This window comes from Panthera leo, chromosome D3, assembly GCF_018350215.1.
Source record: "Panthera leo isolate Ple1 chromosome D3, P.leo_Ple1_pat1.1, whole genome shotgun sequence".
NCBI classification, from domain to species: Eukaryota; Metazoa; Chordata; class Mammalia; order Carnivora; family Felidae; genus Panthera; species Panthera leo.
In genome coordinates, this window is record NC_056690.1 from 23441029 (window position 1) to 23457939 (window position 16911).

The window sequence follows — 16911 nt, forward strand, 5'->3', positions numbered from 1 at the left end:
AACTGGCCTCTCCAGTGCTCGGCAAACATTAGCTGGGTGATGGTGATGGTGGTTTTAATTAAGTGGCCAGCTCCCTTTGCCTTCTGGGTTCACGGCACCATTCAAAGCTTTTGTAAGAATACTTGTTCAGTGCTTTGCAGCTTGGAAACTTACTTTAGATTATCTCTTTGAGCTCCCTTCTCCTGGGCTCCTAGGCCTCTCCACCCATAGACCTGGAGCTCAGAAAGTCTTGGCTGAGGTGGTATATCAGTCCAGCCTGTGCCTCGCCCCTGTCTGGATGGCAGGGTCGGGGGCATCATTGCAGGAGGGTTGCCGTGAACATGCATGCTAACACGAGTGTGTTGTGTGTTGGTGAGGGGTGGGAGGAGTTGAGCTAGTGGTCAGAGTTCCCAGGCAGCGTAGCCAACCCAATGAGTGATTGGGTGATGAATGATTCCAGGCAGCCAGCTGACCTGGGTTGAGAACTTGGTAAAGAATCCCTGTGTGCTGGGGCATCTGGGTGGCTCAGTCGGTTAAGCATCCAACTTCGGCTCGGGTCATGATCTCGTGGTTCATGAGTTTGAATCCCCATCGGGCTCTGTGCTGACAGCTTGGAGCCTGGACCCCGCTTCAGATTCTGCGTCTCCCTCTCTCTGCTCCTCTCCCACTTATACTCTGTCTTTCTTTCTCTCCCTCCCTCCCCCCCCCCCGTCCCAAAAATAAATAAACATTAAAAATTAAAAGAAAAAAATCCCTGCGTGCTGGCTGTAGTGATACTGATGACCACAGTGAGAGCTATTGTATATTGAGAGAATCCATGATAGGTTCTTTACATTCCTTCCTTCCTTCCTTCCTTCCTTTTTCTTTCTCTCTCTCTCTCTCTTTTTCTTTCTCTCTCTTTCTTTCTTTCTTTCTTCCTTTCTTTCTTTCTTTCTTTCTTTCTTTCTTTCTTTCTTTCTTTCTTTCATGTTTGTTTGTTTATTTTGAGAGAGAGAGAGACAGTATGAGCTGGGGAGGAGAGGCAGAGAGAGGGGGAGAGAGAGAATCCCAAACAGGCTCTGCACTGTCAGCACTGAGCCCGATACGAGGCCCGGTCTCATGTACTGTGGGATCATGACCTGAGCTGAAATCAAGAGTCGGATGCTTAAGCGACTGAGCCGCCCAGGCACCCTGGTTCTTTACATTTCTTGTCTCATTGACTCTTCCATTAACCCTGTGAGGTATTTAAATCCACATTATTAATAAGGAAGCAGACTCAGAAGTTACATGACTTGTCCAGAGTCACGTTCAAATGAGGTATGATGTAACTCTAACTTCAAAGTCCACTGTCATAAATTGCCATTTTCAGAGCTCATAGAACCCCTTGAAGCAAAACACCCCTCTCCCCACCAACTGAGGATAAATGGTTTCCCCTGGACTACCTGGCCAGGGACTGTAGCCAAGTCCTGGAAGCCAGTTCCTTGGGCTGCTTCCTACCTGGGCAACAGCCAGCCCACTGCCCCTCTGCTGTTGGCCCATGTGTAACCAAATCGCAAGAACTCTGGATTGCTTGATTCCAGAAATGGACTATATCCCCTCTATCCTGCCTCCTGCTGTCAGCCTGCCCTGTGTACCAGGATTTCTATGAGTGCCCTCCTGCCGGCCTGACCCGGGAGGTGCTGTCAGCCCTGTTGCCGCCCTCCTGCCACAGGTCTGCCCCTGGCACCGCCCTGGCTTGGGAACCTCAGGCTGTCCTCTTGTCTCGTGACTGGCAAAAAGGAGATGTGGCTAAGAAAGGACTATGTGCAGAGAATTGTTCTTTCAGAGATGTTTTTTGAGTTAGCAGGTTTTTCTCAAGTGCCTCCTGTGCACTGGGCACTAGATAGAATAGTGACCAGGAATAGAATGTGACAGACATGATCTCTGCCCTCAAAGGGCTGTCTCCACAGCACAGACAGCCTGGTGGCTGGGCAGCATTTCTAATTCTGTGGGGCAATGCCCATGAGGGGGCGCAGGCAGCTGCAGAAGCCTGGGGGTGCTGGGGTCAGCATGAGCTCCGAGGGGTAAGAAGATAGTGGCCAGGGTAAGGGCAGCAGGGGGCATGATCAGGTGAAGGCAGCAGCTCGGTGAGAAAGGGGTGCCAAGAGAGGGCTGGGCAAGAGTGGTTCCCACCTTCTGGTAGAAGCCCAGCTCCTCAGTGACAGGCTGGCTCTGTGGGCCCTGCTGGCCCTGTCCCCAGGGCCTCCCTGGCACCGTCTCTGCTTATTGACAGGTGGCCCCTTTAAGAAGTACACCAGCTACACACATTGCCCTTTTAAGCTGCGAGCTCTTTTAATGCACTGGAGGCGGAGAGCCCTGACAGGCTGCTGGGACCCTGGGGTGGAATGTCCAAATAGTAGTGGCCCTCTGCTGCCTGGGTGGTAACGCCAAGGTTTAGGCTACTTGGCGCTACCAGCAGCCCCCTGGCCTTAGTCCGTTTTCTGTGGCCACCTCCAAACTTGGGGTAGCTGCTCTTGGCTTTCGGGACCTTTGAAAAATACCCTTTTCTCTCTTTGAGGGCCCGATTTGGTTTCCTTCTGTCCCTCACATGAAGCCCTTGCTACTTCCTCCTTGTTACCTCTCTGTCTTCCTGCAGGTCCAGCTGCAGCTACTGACAGCCATTGTGAAACTCTTTCTGAAGAAGCCAACAGAGACCCAGGAGCTGGTGCAGCAGGTCCTCAGCTTGGCCACTCAGGTCCGTGCCTCAGCCTCCCTGCTGCGCCCATTGCAGGTCTCACTCTGCAGGGGGTGCTCCGGTCCCAGGAGCCAGACCTTCGACCCAAGGTCCTGCTCCTAAGACTGGTACCACTGGGGGGTTTGGCCCCAGAGTAATCCAGGATCCCTATGCAGGGAGCTCAGTCACAAAGAAATCAAGATGGAGTGGGGTCAGGTAGTAAAGTTGAGCCAGACTGTAAACTAAAGAGGAGAGGGAGGTCCAGGAGAGCCAGATGGTTTGTAGGAGGACGGGGAGGGAAGATTTTGAAGGGGAGGGTAGAGAGTGGGGACAGGAGTGGGAATGGCATATTTAATCCTGGGCTAGAGTAGGACACCAAGGGGCCAGTCCCTGTTTAGGGACAGGTTCATGGGACTGCTCAGGATCACTGTCGGCAGCCAGCACTGTGACCATGTCTGGATCGTGGGCTTTGGGGAGGGTTTCCCCCCTTTCCCTCAGCTGGTAGCTCTGCTCTGAGTTTAACAGGTTTCTCATCACCCCCCTCACCCCCATCCCAGGACTCTGATAACCCGGATTTGCGGGACCGTGGCTACATCTACTGGCGTCTGCTTTCCACGGACCCAGTGGCTGCCAAGGAAGTGGTTTTGGCTGAGAAGCCACTCATCTCCGAAGAGACGGACCTCATTGAGCCCACACTGCTGGATGAGCTCATCTGCTACATTGGCACACTGGCCTCCGTCTACCACAAGCCTCCCAGTGCCTTTGTGGAGGGGGGCCGGGGCGTTGTGCACAAGAGCCTGCCACCTCGTACCGCCTCGTGAGTGACGTGGGCCAGGCTCCAGGCTGAGCCTCCTTACCTGGTTTTCCGAGTCATTAGCACAGGCACTCGGGCTTGATGTAGTAACCCCCTGGCAAGACCTGAGTCTGAGGAACATTCTAATCCTAGTGACTTTTTAATGAAAAAAAGTCCATACCAGGTGTGGACTAAGTTACCTCATTTGACCGTTATAGTAGCTCTAAGACGTAACCCCATTTAACAGACGAGGACAATAGGCACGGAGAGCTTGAGGGCCTGTGCAGCATCCCACAGCCAGCACAGCTAGGCTCAGACCCAATTCTAATTCCAGAGCCCTGTTCTTCTCACCCTCCTCTGCCACCCCCTGGTGGTTGGTTTGGCCTGGGTGCCCAGGCTTCCAGGGCCAGCATCCAGTCTTTAAAGTGTGCTGAGTGGTGGAAGTACAGAGGGCCCCTCCCTTCGCTCACCCCCAGGAAGCTGGATCTCTTGGAGAGCCAAAAAGCTGGATCGGGCGTGGGAAGGGGGAAGAGGAGGGGGCACGTAGACAGCGCTCCTGGGACTGTGAGGAGACGGGTGCCCGTCCTAGGGGAGGATCCCGGAGCCTGGGACTCTGACTTCCCTGAGACAGCCCAACGCCCACCCCACTGAACCTCTCTCTCCTGTGTCCTCACAGGAGCGAGAGCACAGAGAGCCCCGAGACAGCCCCTGCCGGAGCACCCTCTGGTGAGCAGCCGGATGTCATCCCCACCCAGGGAGACCTGCTGGGCGACCTCCTCAACCTGGACCTTGGCCCCCCAGTGAGCGGTCCACCCCTGGCCACCTCCTCGGTGCAGATGGGAGCTGTGGATCTTCTTGGTGGAGGCCTTGACAGCCTGGTATGTCCTGGGGCCCCTTCTGGATGACACTGATAATGATCTTCAGATGAGCAGTCGTTGAAGGCCCTGTCTGTGCCATTCACGAACCAGGGGCCTCAGGCACCCCTGTCTGCAGAGGCGATGGTGTAGCTCCCTACTTACAGGGGAGGAAAACCGAGGCTTAAAGAGTTCAGCTAATCTTCCCTCCAAGAGTGCACAGTATGTGGCTTACACGGGCCTTAGCCCCTTGCTGAGCTACTGAGCCCCAAGAGACCTGGGGCCGGTAAAGCTGGAGAGGAGCCAGACTAGTGTCCACTTAGCCCCACACCCTGCTCCACTTCAGGGTAGCAGCCCAGCAGGCCTGGGAGGCCCAGGAGCAATCAGAGACAACCTTCCTCCCCTGTAGAAAGGGGGTGGTAAGACTGGACTAGGTATCTCCCTGGGACTTCTCCAGGCAGCTGGTAGAGCCAGGTAGAAGGGGTGGCAGAATCCCTGTCATTTGGCCATGTGTGGCTCAGGTCCCCAAGGCATCACACCGGAAAGGGGAGGAAAGGTCATGGCACAGGAACTGAGTGGGGGGTGAAGCCCAGGCAGTAGTGCCCTTCACAGAGATGGTCTGGGCCCCCCTCTTACGCCTGGCACAGATGTCTTACTGTCTTGCCACAGACTCATCTCAGTGAAGCAGCGGTGACTAATCTTTTCCCTCTTTCCCTCTCTCTCTTGTCTGTCTCTGTCTTCTCTGCTGGCTTTTCTCTCTGCATGTGGCTGCCTGTTCTCTTCACCCTGCCTGCTTCCGCTTGGAGATGGGGGATGAGCCTGAAGGGGTACGGTTCAACCCTTGTGCCCCCAAGCCTTTGTCCCTGCTCTTCCTGAGTGCTGGCCCAGCGTCCCGAGGGGTGATTGATGTCAAAGCCGTCCCTCCTCCTGCTGAGCCACGGCCTTGTATCCAGTGTCCCATCCTCACTACCCTAAGACAAACTTGCCTTGTCATCCCAAGGATCACCCATGCTCTCAGTTCCCACGGGCCCTCTGTGACGTCCTAGAGAGTGTGCTCCTGTCTGCTGAGCACAGCCTCACAGCAGTGGTCTCGGCGCTCCTTTTATCTGTGGGCTGTGTGTTAGTTTACAAGCGTCCCAGCCCTTTCCCAGAGGTCACCCCTAAGGTTGGAGGCTTGCAGGTCATGGGAGGGCACAGCCTCTCTTCTCCACCCACCTCACCCTGTCTTGTCTCTGAAAGAATTGCTGTGACAACAGCCCTACAGCCCCCTCCGCCCCGTCCCATTTTCTAAAGTGCCAGGTGGCTCCACTCACGCCTGGGCCCCTAATGTCCCCCACCTCTGATGCCCACCTCTGACCCCTTTCCCTTTCTTTCCAGATTGGGGGCCCCAACTTTGTGGCACCCCCAGCAGCAACAGTCCCAGCCAACCTAGGAGCATCCATGGGCAGTGGCCTGAGTGACCTCTTTGACCTGACCAGTGGTGTGGGCACGCTGTCAGGATCGTACGTGGCCCCCAAAGCAGTAAGTACTGTGCCTCCTTCCATGGCAGGAGAAGAAAATTAAGACACTGGCTGATGTGTGGGTTCCTTAGATGGCCCGTTCATGGAATCGGCTCAGCCAACAAGGATGGACCCAAGGAGCAACAGTTTGCCAACACGATGCTGAGGGCAGCTAGGGGCTATGGGAGCAGAGGGAAGAGATGCTAGGTGGGGCCTGGGAAGACCTCCCAGAGTGGGGTCACTGGAGCTCTGGCCTGTAGATCAAGTCTGAATTGGCCGGACACACAAGTGGAGAGATGGCTCTGAGTGGAGGTAATGGCCTGTAGAGGGGCCTGGAGGTGAGGGAGAGAGAGCTGGCAGAAGTCCTGGCTCGTCGGAGCAGCAGTTCTCAGCGCTGCCCCACCCAACACCCTTTATCAACGATAGACAGTGCCTGGTGTATCCTTTATTTCCTGTGTTTAAAGGAGATGCGTGGACTGTGCAACCTACTTATGTGTATCATTTCAGACTTAGTAAGATGCTGTCACTTCATAAAGGAGACATCCAGGGAAGAGTATCAAATTATATATTTCAGTGTCATAAAGGTTTGGGCCCACCCGCCCCGGAAGATCTGATGAAGTTGTCAGGTGTTTGTAGTTCGGGTGTTGTAAGCCTTGTGGCCAGTGGTGCCCTCAGCTTCTGAAGTGGTGACTGACTCCCACTAAAGGTTCAGTAAAACAACACGAGGAACAGGCTTTCTTTGATTTTCACCATAGTTAGGATCCCAGCAATCTGGGGGTATGTTGAAACCGTACAAAACATACTCGAGGGATGGAGGACAATTGCTCGTCAAGGGGACTGTTGTCCTCCCAGCAGCATGTCTAGCATCCCTGACCCCAGCCCACTAAACGTGGTGCCTCCCCGCCATTGTGCCACCTGAAGATGCCCCATGCTACCTAAGGGCGGTGCTCCCCCAAGACTCCTGGCTACACTAGAGGTTCGGGAGGGAAGAAACCGGCAAGATCAGCAGCACCAGGCTGTGAGGGTTTCTGTCAGTCCTAGCGGTGGAGCTCTTAGGTTCTAAGCAGAGATGAAACAGATTTGCACTTGAGAGAGATTGCTTTGGCTCCACTGTGTGTGGGGTGGGAGGCAGGTTGGAAGGGTTAGAACAGAAGCAGGTGCCCAGTGAGGAGACTGGTAGGAGTTGTATGCTGATGGTGGCCCGGACGAGGTGGGCACCTTTGAGGGTGGAGGCAAAAGGCTGCACTGGAGAGCTCGGGCGGTGGGACTGGCAGAATGTGGGGGTTGGTGGGGAGGAGAGGATGCTGGCTCAAGTGGTGGGGTGGGGGAGGTGCCATCTGCAGAGATGGGGGCGAGGGGAAGGAAGAAGAGCTGAGTTTGGGAGACAAGATCATGTGGGCCTGGCACTGAGGAGAGCGCAGTGCGGGCCAGGCCCCCAGCATCAAGGAAGCTGCCAGAGGGGACCGACATGGCCAGACTCTGGTTGGACACTGTGTCTGCCACTTCGTTCCCAGCCGGAGCCCCTCTCTCTCTTCCAAGGTTCCCTTCCCAGAGCAGGACGCCGCTGAGCTCCAGGGGCAAGGGGATATCTCTGCTGTGACTGGGGAGACATGAGCCAGCACCTGCCCTGGCCTCACCAGGTGTGCTGGCTGTACCTGAGGTGGTGATAGCAGGATGTGGGCCCACGGAGCCCACGGCAGACAGGAAGTCTAGACAGGAAGTGCCAACAGCTGCACACTTCTGTGCCATGGACTGCGTGAACATGGCACAGCCCCCACACCCCTAAATCTTGCCAGAAGCCTTATGGTGCTGTGATTCCTGTTCTGAGGTTGAGAAATCTGGGTGTTTTGCGTAAGGTCACACAGCCGGTAAGTGAGAGTCTGAAACTGATGCAGGGTGGTGGCACCAAAGCCTCTGTTCCTTACCCCTGCGTGATCATGCCCCGAAGTGTTTGCGAACATCCTGTGTGCCTGCCTCAGTGTCATAGGTTGGCAGAATCACTAATTGCTCCCCAGATCGGTTACCTCACTGCATGAGGCCGACGCATACGTGTTAAAAACCCAGAGCAACAATGACCTCTGCAATCCTGTGGGTGCCAGGCCTTGCCAGGACTGCAGACCCGCCAGGAATATTAAGTCTGGAGCTGGCCTTCTGCTTGTGTGTTCATTTTACTGGATGCTGTCATTGCTTTTTCTTGGGTGTGCCAACAGTGAGTGCTAGAAGTGGGAGGTTAGAGGATCACCCGGTCAGAGGAATTCAGCGCAGGCTGCCTGCAAGAGGAGTCCTTGCAGCACAGGCAGGACTTTCCCCTTTATCTGAGACACAGGAGTTTCTGGGGTGTGGGTGTGTTCTGCCTTCAGAAGTAGTAGGTATGTCATCTACATTTTCCTAACAGCACTGTGACTACCTAGAATGGTTTGTCCCACGTGCATTCCCCCCCCATGCATGTGGGGGTAAATCCATTTGCCAAAATTCCTGGTCAAGGGAATAAGGCTTTCACTGCACAAGAACTTGGAGTTCCTCAAGCATTTGGACCGGTGGGTGGTGATATTTCCTTGGGTCCTTCAGGAAATGCTGAAGATTAGTTCTGTGGTGGGCTAGACTCCATGAACCCACAGTGACCAAGAGAGACGAGGTCCCCACCCTCAGCAGTAAGTCCCAGTGACAGGCACTTCTGCAAGAACTGCGAAAGGGGGCCTGCTGGTGGGGGGTGCTGCAGGGCCCAGAGAAGCCACTGTGGGGGCATTCTCTGAGCTCTCTGCTTGCTGGATCTCAGCTGAGGCTAAAGCCCTGAAATTCTGCCCTCACACATTTGTCCCAGGGAAACAAAGGATGATCAGGTTAGCACGTGGGGTGGGGGTGGGAGTGCCTGCAGAAGCACTTTCCAAATAGGGAACAATGTGGTGGGGGAGGGCAGAGGAGCAGGTGCAATCCAAGCCTGGCAGAGGGGACACCAGGCCATGGAAGCCATGGGGAGTGGAAGCCGTTGCAGGACTGGGAGGGTTTTTAAGGATACCATGGTCAAATTTGCATTTTTTTAAAGTTTTATTTATTTAGGTAATCTCTACACCACACATGGGGCTCAAACTCACAACCCCGAGATCGAGTTGCATGCTCCTCTGACTGAGCCAGCCAGGTGCCCCCAGATTCGCATTTTAAAAGATGACTTTAGGGGTACCTGGGTAGCTCAGCTGGTTGAGAGTCTGACTCTTGATTTTGACTCAGATCATGGTCCCAGGGTCATGGGATGGAGCCCTGTGTTCGGCTCCACACAGAGCTTGGAACCTGCTTCGGATTCTCTCCGTCTCCCTTTGCCCTGCTTGCTCTTACGCTCTCTGAATGAATGAATGAGTGAATGAATGAATGAATGAATAAAAATAAATAAAAGATGACTTGGCTGCTGTGAAGGGCAGGGAGAGAGGGCCTGGGTCAGCCACGTGGGCTGCTGCCTTACCCAGTGGACTCTGACTGGCTCAGATGCAGGAGTGCCTGCAGAGAGAAGTAGAGGCCCTGGCGGCAGACGGAGGAGGTGGGGGTGATAGGACCTGGGCCGTGTAACAGTGTTGTAGGGGTTGGGATCGGCTGAGGGTGGGGACCCAGACGTCTCTGAAGTTCCTGGAATTGGCACCTTGAGAGATGGTGAGACATTTGCCCATGCAGGGCACCTTGGGGAAGCTCTCAAGGGGGCCTGGGTCTTTTGACCTCGGGGGCCTGTGAGGCATCTGAGACAAAAATGTCCTGAAAGGCATTTTCGCAACCGTGGGTGACGCTTGTGGATGTCCTGCGTGGTTGGGGTTTTAATTCAAGCTGTCTCACTTTGCAAGCACTGTGTGAATGCCGGTGCCACAGCAAGCTCTAAGCCAAGGATGTAAAGACAGAAAGCAGAGCCCTTCCCCTCAAAGAGCTGGCTGGGTGCAGGGGAGACAGACACACAGACTCACATTTATCTGTTAAAATGTCTTGGTGGTGGGAATGTAGGGAAGGAACCTAGGTGAGAGGCAGTGGCTCTTGAGCTGAGGCTCCCGTGCAGCCAGGCAGCAGAGGGCCTACCAGGCAAGAGGCCGTCTTAGGTGCTGTCCTTGGTCAGGCCAGTTTCTACAATTAAAAGGCCAGCCCTGCGGCGCCTGGGTGGCTCAGTCGGTTGAGTGTCTGACTCTGGATTTCAGCTCAGGTCATGATCTCACGGTTCATGAGATTGAGCCCTGCATTAGGCTCTGCACTGACAGCACAGAGCATGCTTGGGATTCTCTCTCTCTCTCTCCCTCTCTCTGCCCCTCCTCTGCTTGTGTGCACATGCACACCTCTCTCTCTTTCTCTTTCTCTTAAAATAAATAAACTTAAAAAAAAAAAAAAAAGGCCAGCCCTGCCTTCTGCTAGGAAGAACAGACTGTGACAGCCAGGGAGGCCTCAGGCTCTGGCTGAGGCCCCAGATGCCCTTGGGCTCTTGATTCTACTTGGCTCTTCAGGAGGCTGGCAGGACCCACGTGTCTCATTACCTTCCTCAGTGCTACTGACTGAGTGTTCCTTCTTGAGCCTCTGGAGACTGGTCAGCCCTTGGGCACACCAAACACCTCCCTACCCCAGGCTGCTCTGACACAGCCACACTGAGGTGGTGCCCTCCATGGCCCATGCCGGATTGTTCCTCTCGTCCCAAGATCCACAAGGTCACCTCCTAGTGGTAAAGGCAGGTGTGGTTGATCGGAGAGAGTGGGGGAGAGGGGGAAGGAGAAGAGGGGGCGGACCCTCCAGTGGGCTATTAAGTTTTAGCGCAGTGGCAAACATGAGCCTCGTCCCCGCTGTCTTCCCTGCAGGTGTGGCTCCCGGCCATGAAGGCCAAGGGGTTGGAGATCTCAGGTACCTTCACCCGCCAGGTGGGCTCCATCTCCATGGACCTGCAGCTGACCAACAAGGCCCTGCAGGTCATGACCGACTTTGCCATCCAGTTTAACCGCAACAGGTGAGCTCCCTGAGGCCGGTCTGTTGAGAGCCCATGCTGGTGACTGTAGGCAGCGGCTGAGAGCTCTGAGGGGTCTGGTGCCTCGTTTCTGGTGAAGACGGATATTCCTGCATCTCAGGCCAAAGCCCTCTAAAGCAGCGATTTTTTTTCTTCCCAGTGACCTCTTTACGTGGACCCCATAATACCAAGCACAGGGGGAGAGTGTCTCCCCTTATTTTAGCCTTCCTCCACTGCCCAAAGAGTGTTTTGCTGACAAAAACCCCCAGCTCCAAACTAGGAACTTGCCTTTGGCAAACACCCCACATAACAGGAGGTAGCCTCCTGTCCAGGCCTGAGTTGCTCTCATCTCAGGGCCCAGCTCTAAGAAGCCTGACGGGGGGGTGGACCTTCCTGCCCCAGCCCCTTGTGGCACAGGATTAAACCATCAGAATGAGCCTCTGGGAGTGGTGGCTGCCCCGGGCTCTTCACCCCCACTGGGTCCCCTGTGCTGGAGGTTCCTGGGGAAGGTTTCCTCTCTGGCACCATGAGGGTCTTCACGGACCAGACCCACTAGGCCAGGGCTCTCTAGGGGACCCAAGCAGCCTCTCCTGATGATTCTTCTTCCTGAGCAGCTCTAGTGATGAGCAAACTGAGCCTCTAAGAAGTTGACTGAAGGGGCTGCTTCCTCAGGGAGAGCCCTCAAGCCAGTGGGTCCTGACCCTCCATCAGCTCTGCTACTCACCCTCAGATGGCCCCAGAGGCCATAGAAGCACTCGGGGTTCTAAGGGGTAGTCCCACTGCTTGCTCGTAACAGACGTACAGCATGCTGACAACCTCCTGGGTAGCAGACCCTGTGCCGAGGGCTTTAGGAGTACATATTATCTTACTTTGAGCCCAGGGAAGTCCATGCCATTATCCCCCTTTCAGTAGATAATGACACCTGGGCTCAGAATAGGTGGCTTGCCCAGGATCAGTGGAGGAGCTTCCAGGAAAGCCTGAAGCGCTGGGCCACCACAGGAGCCCATGGTTCCCCCACATCACCTCCCACTGTGTCCCAGGCAGGCCTGATTGCCATCGTGGGCAAGTACAGGCCAGGTCAGGCAGCTCAAGCTCTGGGTCTCAGCTACTCACCCCATAGGGTCTGAACACAGGCCTGCCCCTCCCTGATTCTCCGTGTCCTGGAGGATGAGAGAATGTATACTTCTCACTGTTTTTATGAGGGTAGGAGTTGGTATAATTTCAAATGTCCAGGTTGGGCACAGTGAGCTGTTGGTTCATGGTCATGTATCACACTCATGGGGATCCTCTTGATATACCCACGTGTTGCTTTACCAAGAAGCAGGGCTTTTCTGAATCTCTCCCTGGCCAGTTCTAAGCTAGACAGTGAAATCTGGCATCTTGCTTGGGGTGGTCACATCTGTCTTGGGAGATGGGGATTGCCAGCAGCTTATAGTCCAGGCCCCTGGTGTCAGATGGAGCTCCTCAAGGGCAGGACAGAGCAAGGCCATGTTCACCCAGGCCTACCCAGTGCCTAGGCCAGAGGAGCAGAGGAGTAGAGATAGGCTTCAGGCCTGCAGCTGGCCTGGGGCTCCTTCCTCCTGTCCACATGGTCATTGAGGGTGGGGTCAGGAACTTATCCTTCCGTCCTGGGCCTAGAGCTGAGGTGAGGCCAGCTGACTGGAGAGGCCTCTTGCCAGCTGCTGCCCTAGCTCTGGAGCCTGAGGAGCCCATACATCCCTCGTCAGCACCTGTTCCCCCTGCCATTCCCGCGGGGGCTTCTCTTTCCCCAGCTTCGGCCTGGCCCCTGCCGCCCCCCTCCAGGTCCACGCACCACTCAGCCCCAACCAGACTGTGGAAATCTCTCTGCCTCTCAACACGGTGGGCTCGGTCATGAAGATGGAGCCTCTGAACAACCTCCAGGTGTGTTCCAGACAGGGCCAAGCACCCCCGTCCTCACCTGCCCACTCACTGCAGGGAAGGAGCCCAGTGGAGAATTCTGGGGTCTGGGGGTCTGGCCTTTGTTGGCAAAGGGGTGTGTCTATGGAGTTGTGCCCTTAGCTGAAGATCTGGCAGGGGAGGCCTAATCCGAGGGAATGTGGTTACCAGGGAAGGGATGTGAGGGAACGTGCTCAGGGGGGAAGCACAGGGAACAGGCCTTTCCTGGGGCCTCAGAGGTAGTATTGGGCATCAGGGACCAATTAGGTGGCCTTGTTCCTAGGTGGCCGTAAAGAACAACATTGACGTCTTCTACTTCAGCACTTTGTACCCACTGCATATCCTCTTTGTGGAGGATGGGAAGATGGGTGAGTCCTGATGGTGCCCCTTGGAGTCCCTGGAAGAGAACGATTGAGTTTGCCCCGCAGTGAAGTCTGTGAGTCGCTGGCCTCTCTGCAGAGCCTAAGGCGAGGGTCATACCTCCTTCAAGGCCCCCTGGGTGTTGCCTGGCCATCTCTGTCCCGAGGTGGGGGCGGGCCACGCGGGAGCTTTCACTCCTGGGTTCTCCTGCTCTGCCCCTTGGCCATCCCCACGGGCTCTCGAGGCCGCAAGCCAACACCGTGCCACACTTGATGTCCGTCTCCCGTGCCCTGGCTGAAACCCCTGAGAAGACTCATCCCCACCCCGGGAGGGCTCTCTGCCAGCTCAGAGCTGTGCGGACAACTTTGCCCACATCATCTCTCAGTCACCGCAGAAGCCCTGTGACACAGGCTGTGATTAACAAGCAGACTGCTCGGGACCAGGAAGGAGCACATGTGTGGATGCTGGGAAGGGGAGATTTAAGGCGCAGAGGTGGGAAGCCCAGGGCTTTTTGGAAGCGCACTGACAGCCACCTTCACAGAGCTGAGGGTCTGTTCAGGGAAGCAGCAGGCGCGGTGGCAGAGCCAGTCCCTGTCTTCAGCTTCAGGTTGGCATCCCCGGCAGACCCACTTCCTGCTGGATGTCAATGAGCAGGGCCACAGGTTTATCGGGGTCCCATCTTCTACCCTGCCCCCCCATCTTCCAGACCGGCAGATGTTCCTGGCCACGTGGAAGGACATTCCCAATGAAAATGAAGCCCAGTTCCAGATCAGAGACTGCCCCCTCAACGCGGGTAGGACTTTGCACCCTCCCCCACCCTCCTGCCCATTGCACACTGCCCTGCACCCGTGCCCCCGGCCCTCACACCGCTGACTGGGGGCCCTTCTCGCTCTCAGAGGCTGTGAGCAGCAGGCTCCAGAGCAGCAACATCTTCACTGTCGCCAAGAGGAACGTGGAGGGCCAGGACATGCTCTACCAGTCCCTGAAGCTGACCAACGGCATCTGGGTGCTGGCAGAGCTGCGTATCCAGCCGGGCAACCCCAGCTTCACGGTGAGGGTCCCTGCTCCTGCCCTGCCAGCCCCAGGGTGTCTGCCTCCATGTTCCCGGCAGCCTTTCCTGCCCTCGCTCCTTCCCAGACTAGGGGTCAGTTCTGATGGGGTGCACTCTAGTCCAGCTAGGCTGGGGTCCCTTGGAACCTGGCACGAATGAGCATCAGAATTCTGACCCTAGCTCCGAACTCTGCTCAGCAGGTTATCCAGTCAGACACCAAACTGTGTCACCAAACAGTGAGTTGGACTAGAAGGTTCTATAACATTGGCCCCTGTGAGGTGGCACAGTTGGCCCGAGGCCCACCTGACTGGGAAATGGCACTCCTGGGCCTGTACCCTGGCCCTCCTCCTACTCTTTCCTGCCTGAGGGCCCGCCTGGGAGGATGCTGATTCCCAGCATCTCATCCTTCCTGGCCTTTGTGTCAGACCCCAGTCAGAACATGGCTTCCACGGAGTGCGTGGTCGTCGTGGAGGCCGTGCTGCTCTTCCAGGCCCCAGAGAGCTCCAGGCTTTGCTTCTCCCCCGGAACCAAAGTCTCTGGCAGGCGTGGCCCTCCAGACGTTGTTCCCGGGCCCCGCTGGCGGTGTTGGCACTGTGGTTGGGCGGGGGCCGCGGCATTGGCTTCGGTCATGGTAATTTCCGTCTCCCTATGTTTGGTTGCTGCATGCCCACCCTCCCTGCCGGTGCCCGTGGTGCAGGACTTGGAGGTTAGCAGATTGCTTTTCTCTTCCTCTTTCCCCTCATTCTCCCCAGCCATACCTTGCACAGCTCACATCCCGGCCTGGCTCCAGTGCACCCTGCCTCTCCTAGCCTTGCCTCACCCTGCTGCTCCCCAGAGCGGGGCAGACATACATGCAGGCCGCAGGCAGAGGGCACGCCAAAGCTTCCCAACCAGGTGAACCCGATTGAGGAGCTGGTACTCCTACTTCCCCACACACGCAGTGTGCACAGAGTCCTCCAGAGAAGATTGGACCCCACGGGCCCACCACGGCTGGCTTCCGGAGCTCCATTTGCTCCTCCCTTTCCTAATCACACCCTTTAGAAGCAGTGATTTTGGCAGAAGTGGTGGCGGCACTCGTTTCTCCTCTGCCTCTCCCTACTCTCCAGGCTCACGATGCGGCAAAACTTCCTGTGCAGGAAGCCAGGAAGAATCCTCGGTGCCTGCCCCCCAGTCTCTCTAAGCAGAGGCCTGCTCCCTCTCGGCCCCCTGCCTCCTCAGAGACCCCAGCCCTCCACAGGCTGTGAAGGGCCCCAGCAGCTCTGCGGGGTGGGGGCTGGGCATTCCCTGACAGCCTCCAGCTCATGATTCACGCTGCCTGCCAGCAGGGCCGTGGTGGCTGGGCTGACAGCAGGTGTGTGGGCTGCAAGTATATTTGGTCCACGCAGCAGCCACCCACTCCGCTTTACCACACATCTGCCCCAGCTGTGCTGCCCCCAGGCCACACATGCACACCGCACTCTTCCATCTGGTTCTCCCCCTCTCTTCCCTCCCTGTGTTCCTTCCCGGCCCCAGAGAGGAGCCCAGAGAACTGAGTCCTCCGTCCCCTGACCTCTCTTTCCCCCCCTGCAGCTGTCCCTGAAATGTCGAGCGCCAGAGGTGTCCCAACATGTGTACCAGGCCTATGAGACCATCCTCAAGAACTGAGGCCCCATCCAGTGCCCGTCCCAGCCTTCTGCCAGCCCCATCGAGGAGCCCCCCAGGAGTGGCAGCACCTCCTCCCCGGAGAGGTCGAGCAAGGCCGCCCATGGAGCTCCCTGGTCCTGACCGCCGGGCCCACCTAGGTCCTCAGGGCGGGGCAGCATTCCACCTGGAGTGAAAGCTCGGGGACTCCCCTCTTCTGTTGCTGGTGACAGGGTCAGGTGAGGAGGGGACCAAAGAAAACAGAGCCAGAGGGGCCACAGAAGCTGATCGGCCGACCCAGGGTTCTTCTCTTCCTTTTCCCCAGCTGGTGCCTGAAGGGTGAGCGTGTGGCTCCCTCCTCGGGGCTCTTGGTCCAGGAAGCCCCCTGCCCTTCAGTCTCTTTTGGGTCAGTGTTAGAGGTCTTCCCTGTTGCCCGCTCTCGTGCCAGGCTGCCCTGGTGTGTGTGGAAGGTTCCCTTGGTGGGCGGTGGGGAGCTCTTCTGTCGGGTCTAGGGCTCCCAGGGCCTACACCCCAACCCTCCCTCCTGCATCCACCCAGGCTGGGGCCCTGTGGTTGTGCCAGTTGGGCCACAGCCTCCTGAGCACTGACCCGCATGGGCAAGACTGGGCAGAAACTTCCAGAGCCCCTGCCCAGACTCTTGCTCCCCTAGCAGTTGTACACACCCACTCACCCCACTCCCTCTCTTGCCCCTGAGGACGGTCACTGCCTACAATATAGTCCTTGGCGTCCCCTGTGTTGCTGAAGCAGAGACAGGGCTGAGAGATGGGGTACGTGGGTGAGCGCGGTGCTTCCTATCTGGGGATTCTTTGGGGTTTCTCCTTAGTGTCTGCTGCCCTCCCCCTGGCCTCTCAAGTTTCAGTTGTGTCTGACAGACCATTAGGTTTTCCTGTACTGCTGTTTAATAATAAAGAAAGATTCTGCTTTTGGCAATCACGGACACTTTTTTCCCCTTCCACTAAATGTCAGAATTGAAAATTGCCTCCGAGTGGTTGAGGATGGTTTTCTGACCCCTGCAGTAACTATAATATACATAGAGAAGAGAAAATATATATATGTATATATATATATATATATATATATATATATATATATATATATATTCATGTATATAAAATGTATGTTGACTCTTATTTTCAAAAACAGAAAGTGAATAAAAATGATGACATCAAGC

At 56.1% G+C, this 16911-nt stretch overlaps 1 protein-coding gene and 1 non-coding gene across 11 annotated transcripts in view; both read left to right on the forward strand.

Moving 5' to 3' along the window:
• The window catches only part of AP1B1 (adaptor related protein complex 1 subunit beta 1), an 85745-nt gene extending 69075 nt beyond the window's left edge, over positions 1–16670 (forward strand). For 4 of the 10 annotated variants that reach the window (XM_042911548.1, XM_042911555.1, XM_042911554.1 and 1 more), the window contains 12 exons: positions 2594–2692; positions 3229–3488; positions 4141–4342; positions 5125–5145; positions 5696–5839; positions 10629–10774; positions 12544–12673; positions 12972–13056; positions 13755–13841; positions 13945–14099; positions 14797–14805; positions 15669–16670. In XM_042911548.1, the coding sequence (XP_042767482.1) occupies positions 2594–2692; positions 3229–3488; positions 4141–4342; positions 5125–5145; positions 5696–5839; positions 10629–10774; positions 12544–12673; positions 12972–13056; positions 13755–13841; positions 13945–14099; positions 14797–14805; positions 15669–15743 (1413 nt within the window). In that variant the 3' untranslated portion in view covers positions 15744–16670. The remainder of the gene's footprint in view (positions 1–2593; positions 2693–3228; positions 3489–4140; positions 4343–5124; positions 5146–5695; positions 5840–10628; positions 10775–12543; positions 12674–12971; positions 13057–13754; positions 13842–13944; positions 14100–14796; positions 14806–15668) is intronic. The other 6 variants (XM_042911550.1, XM_042911556.1, XM_042911551.1 and 3 more) reach the window with 3 other exon arrangements.
• LOC122204314 lies at positions 11345–11441 on the forward strand. The gene has a single exon (XR_006195610.1). It is a non-coding gene; the product is annotated as a small nucleolar RNA SNORD125 (small nucleolar RNA).
• Positions 16671–16911: the final 241 nt, after the last annotated feature.